This window comes from Cottoperca gobio, chromosome 16 (genome assembly GCF_900634415.1).
Source record: "Cottoperca gobio chromosome 16, fCotGob3.1, whole genome shotgun sequence".
Lineage (NCBI taxonomy): Eukaryota > Metazoa > Chordata > Actinopteri > Perciformes > Bovichtidae > Cottoperca > Cottoperca gobio.
The window spans coordinates 12,486,885-12,498,798 of NC_041370.1; the positions used below are offsets into that span (position 1 = coordinate 12,486,885).

At 39.2% G+C, this 11,914-nt stretch overlaps 2 protein-coding genes across 2 annotated transcripts; both read right to left on the reverse strand.

The window, feature by feature from the left end:
• Positions 1–350: 350 nt before the first annotated feature.
• hoxa13b (homeobox A13b) lies at positions 351–1,463 on the reverse strand. Its single transcript, XM_029451979.1, has 2 exons — positions 830–1,463; positions 351–589 (listed from the first exon to the last, which is right to left on the reverse strand). The coding sequence occupies exons 1-2, from the start codon at positions 1,461–1,463 to the stop codon at positions 351–353; spliced, it is 873 nt and encodes a 290-aa protein (XP_029307839.1).
• Positions 1,464–5,350: 3,887 nt separating this feature from the next.
• Positions 5,351–11,429, reverse strand: hibadhb (3-hydroxyisobutyrate dehydrogenase b). Its single transcript, XM_029450924.1, has 8 exons — positions 11,298–11,429; positions 10,246–10,406; positions 10,017–10,126; positions 9,806–9,927; positions 7,220–7,353; positions 6,919–6,995; positions 6,646–6,802; positions 5,351–6,081 (listed from the first exon to the last, which is right to left on the reverse strand). The coding sequence occupies exons 1-8, from the start codon at positions 11,365–11,367 to the stop codon at positions 5,917–5,919; spliced, it is 996 nt and encodes a 331-aa protein (XP_029306784.1). The 5' UTR covers positions 11,368–11,429; the 3' UTR covers positions 5,351–5,916.
• Positions 11,430–11,914: the final 485 nt, after the last annotated feature.

Sequence of the window (11,914 nt, forward strand, 5' to 3'; positions counted from 1 at the left end):
CGATTTCAGTCTACATTTCTGGATTGTATTATGTGGAATAACAGCGCAGGATTTTTCGGGGTGTCTTGTGCCTTTAAGGCCAAATGTCTTATTGTCTGGTGAATATTTTTGAAGACCTCATACATCCCTCGCGGAATCGCCCTGGTCAACATGTTGCAAACCATTTCCGATCTTCTGTCAACAGGCCACATCGACTGGTTCCAATTAAAATGTGAGGAAGGAAATGTGTAGGTCAAAACAGAGCCGTTCTGGTGACAAAGAAACCGTTCATAATGTAATAAATTATAGCACAGTTTTTTTTTTTTTTTTTAGATGAAGGCCCTTCACCTCCTGTTTCAGTGTCTCCAGAGCTAACTGGAGCTCTTGAATTTCGTGACGACTTTCTTCTCCTTTACGCGTCTGTTCTGAAACCAGATTGTCACTTGTCTCTCTGTCAGATTTGTCTGCGCGGATATCCTCCTCCTTTTGTCCTTGGTGATGAATTTATTGGCGGCGTACTCCCTTTCCAGTTCTTTGAGCTGCACCTTGGTGTATGGGACACGCTTCTTTCTCCCACGGCGGACAGAGCTGTCGCCACCAGATATAGTGTCTGTGGAGGTGAAAAAAAAAACGAAGCATCACATTTTAATCATCTCGGCTGCATCAGACAGAAAACGAAAATATATTTACATTATTATCAAAATGGAAATGCTTCTTTCAGGCGCATTAATACATATAAACAATGAGGAAAAAACATACAAAAAACGTGTGCATGTAATGCCTAACATGAGTATGTAAGTTTAACTACATATGTCCTATTTCTGTGGTAATAAAACAATTTAAAAAATACCTTGTAACGAGGATTTCCACAGAGGATTTGACTGTGGCTGCTCCTTGGTGCAGTAAACTTGACCGCTCCAACCATTGGTGATGGCCCATGGCTGGTAGGGCTCCATGGGCAACATAGACTCGTGTCTTGGCTCAGATGGAGCACTCAGCGCTGGTACGACAGGGACGTCCAAGTAGCTGGGCTGGTAAGGACCCGAGGAATAGCCTTGATAAAACGCAAATTCCTTTGCCCTGGTGGAGAACTCCTCACCAGAGACCGATGAGTCCATGTATTTATCGCCATAACCAGAGGGCTGCGCGCAAGCCTTGACGCTGCCGTGTGACATCCTACATGGGTAATAACTGCTGCCAAAATATCCATAAGGCAAAGATGCATTGGGCGAGCTCTGAGTGGCAGAACAGGGACTGCATTGTTTGCCAGGTTCCCCCATGCCAGAGACTGGCACCTCACTCGCAGCGTAGGTGGTGCTCGGAGCCAGCGAGGTTGGATGCGCTAACAAATTCCTGCACTGGTTTGCAGCAAAATTGCCTCCAGTAAATCCTTCCATGTTCTTGCTTCTTTCATCCAAACCGTTGTCGTAGAGAAACATCACCGGGTCAATCCAGTGCGAATGGAGGAGTAATGAAGCGGTCATAGCATGCCCTACATCGAGACGACCAACTCTTTTTCAAAATCCCCTCGACTGAGCAGAGACAGGGACTCGGGCAGAGTAACGATACCAACACGCCTGAGTACATAAAGATCGCAAGGTTATTGGCCAGGGCCAAACACGTGATATGCAAAGGAGACGATAAACGTCTAGACATCAGATAATGAAGATCAAGCTCTAGATTTGTGTAGATGTACTGTACATGAGTTTATCCATGTTTTATTTATGTTTAAAGTCCTAACGGGTATATATTTTCCATAACATAATTATATTGGAATCTCAAACCGAGTGAACTCTGATGTAAAGGCAATGCTGTCTCTCGTGTCACAACATGATTATTTGACGAATAGTGTGATACATGGAGTGAGAACATCTATGATACATCCATATTTATTTAATAGAATTGATGCGTAATTACGCGTGCCATTTCGGCTGCACAAACCCTTAAAAGCAACATTATTTCGGATATGTGGAATTAAAATGATTTTCGTTTTATATCTAAAGATTGGAACTTTGTATGTTTTGTATTCAAAACGTGCAGCATTTTACAAAATGTACCATCATGTTCCTTACATTATATGGTTTTAAAGCATAATGACAACGCTTGGAGATTAAAAACTACAGAAAATTAGCACAGATCAATGTTTTATGGATATATTTAAAACGAATACAACAGTATTAATAAATGTGATCATCCTCACGTTTGGCACTGCAACGTGTTAATGTACCCTCCAGTTGTGTGTCCACAAAAATACCAAAAGCATGCCACATTTGGCTGCACTCTCTCATACGGGTTAGACGCGGCTGGAGGCCAAGGTCAAGTTGAAAGTTGCAGACTGGCCAACTAGGCTCTTCTCGCCAGGAAGCCCGAAAAGAAAATACGCTAAAAACCAAAGAGGAGGTTTCATCTACAGACTGTGCTCATTTTTTAAGACGTTACATAAACTTGTTCTCTTCTTTCTTTAATCTCATCAGATTTGGGCGATGACAACAAAAATGTATTGGCATCACACGGTCAAAATAAAAGCTCAAGATGATTTATTTTATGCTGCTACTAGAGTAAAAAAGTAAATTATAGGAAAATAAACCGCTCTTCATGGCGACTACATGTTTCTACATTCTGCGTAAAACGCCTCCATAGGTGGGCTCTTGTTTTGCTGCGCAGGACGCAGAGCTAAACACAGTCTTGCGCTGGGCCACATATACAATATACAAACAAATCCTCCATGAGTTTGTAGTGCAAGAATAAAAATAAAATCATGTTTACAGTTGAGCATATATATGTCACTAAAACATTCAGCTGTGTGTGTGCTGGGGTAGACTTAAAAGGTTAAGATTGAAAGTTAAAACAGTATTTAGTTTGACACAAGAGTTCAATTTTGTTTTACATTCCTAATGAGACCACAGACGCAGAGAAATGTATACCCACGTAAATTTGAGCACCTTTTTTTATTTTTAATAGTGTTTCCCACCTTTTGAGGCTGTAAATCTTTATGGCCCACGTTCATAGCTTGTAGGCAAGACATTTCAGGCAAAAGCATAATGTTTTATGTTGGCCTAGTGAAAAGGTTCAGGTCAGATTTTTTTTATTGCATGGTTATGATAACCGACTTTAGATAGTAAATTGAAATAAACATTAGTCTACTATATACAGTGCAGTTTGGATAGAAAAAATGTCTACTTTCTTAAATGTCACTTTGGAGAAAGTGAGCGTTGTGTGGACAGGAATCATCTCAGCCACGTTGTTCACACATTAGAGGACGGCTGTCTGTCTCAACGTAGAGCAGCAACTGGTAGGAACTTACATGAACAAGTAAAGCAAAAAAGATGATCCATGTCTGAATTGCAAATAGGTCATGAGTTGTTGATAAAGAAGCATTTCATTTGGTCATTTCATTTTCATTGAAATATGTCGTCAACCCACACACACTCTCACACACTCTCCCAACCTCTATCTCTCTCACACACACATACACACAACAGGCTCTAATCCGCATAGTGTACATGTAAATGACTACTTATTAAAATCAAGAGTTTGTGTTAATTTTCCTAAAAAGTAAAACCGAGATTGTATAATTAGTGACAGTGGCTAAAGGCGCAGTTAGGACGAATACAAATGATAACTGAACATTATCACGCGCTATTCGCCTCTCTAAGTGAAAGTCGAAACGTTGACACAAATTCACAACTAAAATACTACAATTAAAGCCTTAAATATACAAATATATGCAAAAGGCCATTTGGACCCATTGTAGTGAAAGGAATTAAAACATACATCTTTAAAGTATGACGACTAAACAGATAAGAACTTAAAAACCATCATGCAATTGACTGGTGGTTATTGTATTTTGAAAAAGTGTTTGACTTGCACTGCCGGACTGATACGTCTGCATCGCGTTTCAAGTTATTTAAATAAATAAAAAGCAAGATTTAAATCTTTTTTTTTGGTGCTACACACACACACACACACACACACACACACACACACACACACACACACACACACACACACACACACACACACACACACACACACACACACGCCCTTATTGCTTCGAATGCAAAACAAAACAAAAACTCAGTCTTGTTGCTAAAGGGCTGGAAAATGAATTAAGAACAATTTGTAACAAGAAAACAGCGAATACATTTTGTACCAAGTAAGTGTTAGGATACAACTTCCGCCCTAATCCCAGTCAAATCTAACTAACCTGTCAACTAAACGCATGCATCGTTTTGCTGACGCATATACTGTAGTTGCAAAACTACATAACACTATCATATGCAAAAATACAGTAACAATATGTTTAATTACAGAGTTTAAGAATAAACACAAATTGCCTGCTGCATGCAAAGCTTATTACAATAAAATGTTGAAGAGGATATACGTTGAGCATGAGAGATGACGTGCGCGCAGCGGCAGATGATGTCAGGCTGCTTGTGTGTCAGTCTGATGGAGGCCTGAGACCAAAGTGCAGCTCTGTTTGCAGTACCTATCAAGTAGATGACAACACAGCTCTTAACCTACAGTGCTTAATGGACTTTTTATGGGTTTGTCTTGTGATCGCATGACCTATGGCACCTTGGCCCCTCAGTGGCTCTTGGCAAACTAGATCAGAAACATGCCGCCCTCCTAGTCTGGCCTAAGTGGGGATAGAAAAAGAGGTCCACATCCCAAAATTACTCAGGCTGGCTGCATTGTGCAACAGTCGGTCATAACTTTGTTTCATAGTTGTGGAGTAAGCAATACAAACTATTCAAATCTTCATTGGAGATATTTGTGCTCGATAATTTTAATTCCAATTGAAAAAAAGTTGATGAGTCCTTTTTGTTTGGCACAACATGCGCAGTTTTAGCCGCTTGTTTCTCTGTCTGGCGATCCGCATCCCGCCGCTGCATCTGCTCTGCAACCTTTGTACAACTTTTTCTCGTGACAACTGAATCACTGGGACATACGATGCAAACTAGAATATTTGAGAGTCATTTGACCAACTAGCGCTCAGAGACACGGAGGGGACATCGTGCAGTATGAGTCAACAAACAAGACATTCAGAATTTAAATTGCCATTCTCACCGTGAGAATTAGTAGGCTCCCCTCCATCCTGTGTCTGCAATTGCATGTGTGGCGTGCATACATTCAGTTATTTAAGCTGTGTTCAAGCAAAGCTCTTCCCTTTGTTATTTCAACAAAAAAAACTAATGTATGGGCACTACTACAACAAATCAGCAGCACAAAAAACAAAAAGGTGGTGCTTCCAGTTGTTTTATAAAAATATGGTAATATTTGAGTAAAGTTGAAGTTAACATCCAGATCCAGAAATTAAAAATGTATGAAATAAAAAAAAGGAAGGTGGAAAATTAATTTGTTCACAAAGTTTAAGACATCACAATTTACCTTTATTTCCTAACAGGATATGATATAACAGTTACCCCAAAGTAACATTTCCAATGTCAAGAGAAGTAACCCCTACAAGAACAGAAGAAAAAAAAAACACAACATAAAGAAATGATCACAAACAAAAGATAAATACGTGGAGACTAAAACAGTTATGCCGCCGTTTAACGTTGACAAACAGAGCTATAATGAGTCGTCTCAACACCAAAGATTCCCACCAGACTCTTTACATTTTGAGTACGATCTGCCGCTGCTCGACAGTTTGCTAATCTTTTGGATTCTCTGTATAATCAGTGACAGTTCACTTGCTTCTAAAACTAAAAGGGAGTGTTGCATATTAAAAAAGGGCTAGATCGCACAGGAAACATGATTTTCAAGAAGAGAGAAGCGCTCACATGATCTGCTGTGTTGGAGCTCTCTTGGCTTCATGTCTCTCACAACTTTGAAAAAGAAAAAGTCATCGGGGCGAAATGCACCCTAACTATGCTATGTTAGTGCTGTGTAGGGCCAGGCCTGGCAAGGCTGTGGACGGGGTGGAGGCTGACATTACTGGCCCTCCTCCTCCTCCTCACGCAGGAACTGGAATACGGAGGAGAAATCTTTATTGGCATAACCACGTGCGCACATCATACGGTACATCTGATGGGCCAAGGAGCCGAGAGGGACAGGAGTCTTTGTGTTGGTGGCTGTGTTCTGTGCGAGGCCTAGATCCTGGAGAAGAAAAGAAAACATACATTAGAAGTACCAACGAAGCTGAAAATTAAACTCTAAAAACCAAAACCACGAGTCCACACGCCACATCATTTTTCTTTATGTTGTAATAATATGGGCTCGATTCACTTTTAAGAGGGCTGCGAGTAGTTCACTGCATCAGTTTAAGTGGTGTGACCTAAGATAGAATTTTGTTTTTTTTAACGGCGTCACTTAAATCCCTCTCACATGCACGACATATGGCACAGAAATGAGTTCCTGACGGACTTATGCCAAAGAACAATATATGAATGAGAACAATCTACTTAAATCAAAACATGAACGCATTTGTGCATCTTTTTGTTCAAAAATCATTAGGGCTAATTAGGGACAAATTATTTCTCCGCACTAATTAGAAAACTAATAACAGCCATAAATTAAAAAACATTTTTCCTCATATTTGTGATGACAGGGTCAACATGTACAAACCAAAGGATGAAAGGTTTGTGGAAACACTAATGCTCAAACGCAATAGCAGGCTCAGGAAATGGAGTTCGGTACAGAGCGGCAGGTCATTAAACTGACCTTAGCCATCAGCTGGGTGCCGAAGCCTCCCTGGTAGTTATTCCCAGAGGGGACTCCCTCCATGACCCCAGGCACGGGGTTGTAGGTGTCACTGGACCAGCACCGACCGGAACTCATGTTCAGGATCTTGGCCAACAGTTTAGGATCAAGCCCAAGTCTTTGAGTGAAGGCAAATTCCATGTTACTTACACAAAGTGTATTGCTGCTGCATGTATCGCAATGATTAAAAACAAAATGACTGTATATGCTTGTTATTTGTAACAAAGAGGTCACCTGATTCCCAAGTTCATCGTCTCAGAAGTCCCGATCATTCCAATGGCTAGAAGCATGTTGTTACAGATTTTAGCAGCCTGTAATAAGATGACGGTATATTAAAACACATCATTAATTACTCTCATTTTATGACTCATGTTTGATTTTATTAAACAATTGACTAACAAATGCACACACACACACACACACTTAAAGTACTATCTTTGCACCTTTATTTTTGGTAAAATAACAACCCTTTGTTATTTGAATGACAAATGCATTGTAACAGTTCCTGGAAAATATCAAGGAAAATATGACCTACCTGTCCAGTTCCAACCTGACCGCAGTATACCACATTAGCTCCCATGCAGGTGAGCAGCTCTTGGGCTGCAGTAAATTCCGCCTCTGCTCCTCCAACCATAAAAGTCAGTTTACCCGAACTGGCAGCACCAACACCTAAGAACGCAAAGTTGAGCTTATATACAATGAACCACGTGCTAGCATGCAGAGACGGTACATAGTGATTATCCTACAGGAATCTTATGAATGTGCCAGTGCGATGAGGAGACAAAGAAATAAAACATTTCTTTTAGGAAATACAAGGACTAATTCCCATTAAAAACTAATAAAAAAAAACATATACATGTGACTATGCATTCACGATCACGTGGCGTTAAAAGCTGAGTAATATACAATAACCAGGTGCAAGCCACATGGCTGCCAAGAAATTAATCAACATAGTCTTATAATTAATCCTAAAGTTTACAAGAAGCCAATGGAGAGAGGCCAAGATGGGTGTTACACGTTTCCCCCTCCCAAGTCCTTGTGAGCTGTCTGCCAGCAGCATTTTGTACTAACTGGAATCTAGAATGACTGTGCTGCTGGGGACAGGTGGGAGTTACTAGATAGATAGATACTTACTTAAGAGTCAAGACTACAGTCACGCTGAGAAATAACAAAAGCATGGGCAACGGCTTCAAAACGCTTACAGAATAGAAATGTATTCAGATGTAAGAGACAAGATTTACCAACAGAGTTAAAATGTCAAAGTGACATTTATTTAATTCACAGTAACAATATTTAAAAGTACTGTATTATCAAAAAAAGTATATCTGACACTGTTATATAACTATTGTTTTTCTCTACCACCGGTTAACCAATCATTCCTTTCTCTAGCCTTTGTTAAGGTAAGCATTCCAGTCTGAGGAAAAATGAAAGATGGCTCTTATCTCATCTGGTCTTTACATTTTTTCACAAGAAAAAAAGGACCATCAGACACATGCTGACTCAATTATGTCTCCACCACCATGTGTGCTTTTATGTTTAAACTTTAACCACACTGGAATAAACAGTCACTGCCATGCCACTGTACGTCTTTTGCGTCTGACCACTGGAGATGTTCAAAAAGTTTCATTTTGGTGATTGACGTGATATATCAAAGTATGACATACACTTTAGTTTGCACTACTTAAAACTGCCGGCACCACACACACACAAGTTCAAGGCAGAAAGCTCGACAACTTTAATCCTTGTGCACTACCACAGGAAGGAAGCATATAAATCATTACTAATCTTTAAGGCCAGGCTATAAAATAGACCAAAATCAATTGAAAGAAAGTGGCTGTCTTGACGTTGACTAGGCAAAGTTCAAACAAACTGTGTTTCTGTCTGGACCCCCAAGAAAGTCAGAGTGCACACAAGTTACAGCTTGGAACATTTGTTCAGGCAGAAGAAGCTGCTCCTCCTGCTCCTCCTGCTCCTCCTCCTCCTTAGATAGATGTTGTTGCTGCTCTTTATTGAATCATATTGGACGTAACTAGATTTGCTAACGTCACAAAAGTAAATGCTGAAACACTAATGTCTATTTACTGTTCAACTTGACATAACATTAAAGCAGCCGGCGGATTTAGAAAATATGTCTCCCAGAGAGTAAGAGTCCCTTTCCTACGTACAATACATATACTGCAATATACATCAGAACTCATGAATTAATGTTGAAAATTAATAGTTTATTGATCAAGCAACAGAAAATAAATTGGTAACAGCTCTGATAAAGTTACTTAAGCGATTTAATACATGAACAGAAATGGCAATAAATCTCTAGTTCTAGCTCTGTACATTTGTAAATGTTCTGTTTTCTCAGACTTCCATGATGGTAAACTAAATATCTTTGAATCTTGGACTGTTGGTAAAATAAATAGAGCTGCAACGATTAGTTGAGCGACAAAAATAGCTAATAGTAACTATATTAAAAAGATTAATCGTTATAGTAATTTGTCAAGCAAATACGGCTCCGGCACACAAAACTAGACCTCACCTTTGACAGAGAGAGAGCGGGATGGACATTGTTCACTATTTCTGACATTTTATATATCAAACGATTAAATTGTTCCATCTGGAAATAATCGGCAGATTAATTGATAATTAAAATAATTAGTTGTAGTCCGAATTACAAAACAAGATGTCACCACGGGTACTGGGAGCTTGTGATGGACATTTATTTGCCATTTGCTGACATTCTATAGACGACACGATTAAAATAAAAAGAATGGCTGGAATAAAAAAAACGATTCAATAATTGCAGGAATGGTAGATTGGTTGAATGATAACTTTCTGGATAGCATAAGTAAATAAGGTATATTCTCTCAGTTGCCAGTTTATTGAAACTCTCACAGTTGAATCAACACCTCTCTAGAACAGTTTAACCCAAAACTAACATTATTACCTAAGTGAAGAGGTACTTTTGCAGGACCTTGGTATTTGGCTACAATAGTTTTAGCTAGGTGAAGGCAACCTGATAAAACTTACAACCAAGTGTATGTACTTATTATACAGTGAATTGTAATAGATATTAGTTGTAATAGATATTAGTGTCAGTCTATATCCTGATCAAAAACGTAAAATGTACCTCCTGATACAGGTGCATCCATAAAAACTGCCCCCATCTTCTCTGCAGCAGCCGCCATCTCTTTCGAAACTGCTGGGTCGATGGTGCTGGAGTCAATGAGTAGGGAGCCTTTCTTTACCTTTCTGTTGAAAAAAGTACACGATTTAGAATCTGACTTAAATCCATGAGGTTCTTATGTACATATTGAAAGGAAAACCAACGTGTAGCCTACTTGAGAATGCCGTTGGGTCCAGTGTACACATCTACGACATTGGGACTAGAGGGGAGCATCGTGATAATGCGGTCAGCCTTGTCTGCTACTTCAGCAGGATTATCCACAATCTAAGAAAGCACAACAACAACAACAACAACAACAACAACAACAACAAAAGGTAAGAAGATAACAAACTGGTGAAAACTGCATAAAAATGAATTTTTTTTAGTGCATTATACATTCCAACCTGAGCACCCAGCTCTCGCACTTCCTTGCAGGACTCCGGGAACACATCGGTAGCAATGACTGGGTATCCATGCTTCAGCAAGTTCTTTGCCATTGGGTTTCCCATATTTCCCAGACCAACAAACCCCACTGGTGTCTTCGAGGCCATAGACCTTGTGGAGACTACAACATAACGGCCACATTTATCAATGAGACAAGGCATCCTGGTTACCTATTCAAGAACAAAAACTGCTAGGCAAGTGTTAACACTGCATCGTAGATAGCATTTTGTAAATAGAAGTATTAGTATTGGTATTTTAAAAGTAAATATTTTCTCCAATCCAAGTAAAGAAAAACCATGTTCAGATGTAATGTTTACATTTAATTTAAGTCTGAAATTTTAATGCAATCGCCCTTCAGTGTCAAAGTCATCCAATCTTAATGGTACCAAGCCTTTTCAATATTTACTTAGCTATCATTTGATAACAGAACATTATTCTAAAAGACAAGCATGCTTACTTCATTGCAAGTTAAAAAAAATGAGTACTTTTGTTCACCCACACGATAACACATTGTTGTGTAAATTGAAAGAGCAAGCATAAATATGGAAAACTAATATGATGCTCACAGCTCACAAAATGTGGCTACACAGAGTCACCTTCACCTTTCTACAACGAATTTGACTCGCCAGTGCACGGTGACTTACATTACGTAATGTGACTTAAGTAAAGACACAGGTTGAAGTAGGACACAAGAGAATATGCCGACAATTGTCCACACTTCAGCGTTTTGAAATGTTGCAGAAGAGAGCATTAGCTGTTAGCAAGTTGCTCTGGCACGCAAACAAGACATCATATTAACAGAAAATCTCCTTCAACAATCACCAGTAAGGTGAACTGAAGCATTCAACACCAGCTACACACAGTCCAGCAAAAATGAACTCAAACTTCTCTAACATTTCAAGCAAAAGTAGTGTTTTCACGTCACAAAGAGTATTTAAGTAACATCCTCGGCTTCTAAAGTGAGCACAGAGATGTGTACATTGTGTACACGGTGTCGTTTTGTTCTTCTTACCGAATGCAAAGTCAACATGTTTGCAACACCTTCCAACTAGGAACCGAGACCCTCTCAACACAGCGGCCATGCTTCTTTCCTCTTGACCTTACGTGTGACGTGTTAGTACGTACAGTAAGAACTGTTCCTCCGTCCAATCAGATAATAGACATGCGCAGCACGGCCTCCCAAATTCAGCCAATGAGTTGTAGGGGAGGGCCTAGGAAATATACGTATTTCCGCATTTACAGATTTGTTACATTTCTTTTAGTGTTCTTATTTACTATCTTACATGACAAAGATAACTTTCTGGTTAATAACATTCGTATTATTAGGAAATTGTATATATATAAAAATCCAAGTAACGTTGTATGAAAGTTAAATCTAGGTGTCTTGTAATGAGTTTATTTCTAATATCAGAGCCCTAAATGCAATATGCAGGATAATATAAAATCGGATAAGCCTTTTTTCACCCTCAGAGAGGAAATTCAGCTATTGCAGCAGCTCAAAGATAAGTACAGATAAATAAATGAATAAATACGAGGTATATACAACAAGTATACGAGTAGAAACTATACAAGAACTATTCAAGAATGAACACAAGAGCAATCAAAGACAAAGTTAGGAGGTAAGTGACA

Coding starts and splice junctions, on each gene's coding strand:
- hibadhb (XM_029450924.1), bottom strand. CDS start 11,367: ATGGCCGCTGTGTTGAGAGGGTCTCGGTTCCTAGTTGGAAGGTGTTGC. Junction 10,127..10,245: donor TGCGAGAGCTGGGTGCTCAG/GTTGGAATGTAT, acceptor GTGCTTTCTTAG/ATTGTGGATAATCCTGCTGA. Junction 6,996..7,219: donor GTCAGGTTGGAACTGGACAG/GTAGGTCATATT, acceptor ATCTTATTACAG/GCTGCTAAAATCTGTAACAA.
- hoxa13b (XM_029451979.1), bottom strand. CDS start 1,463: ATGACCGCTTCATTACTCCTCCATTCGCACTGGATTGACCCGGTGATG. Junction 590..829: donor GTGGAAATCCTCGTTACAAG/GTATTTTTTAAA, acceptor TCACCTCCACAG/ACACTATATCTGGTGGCGAC.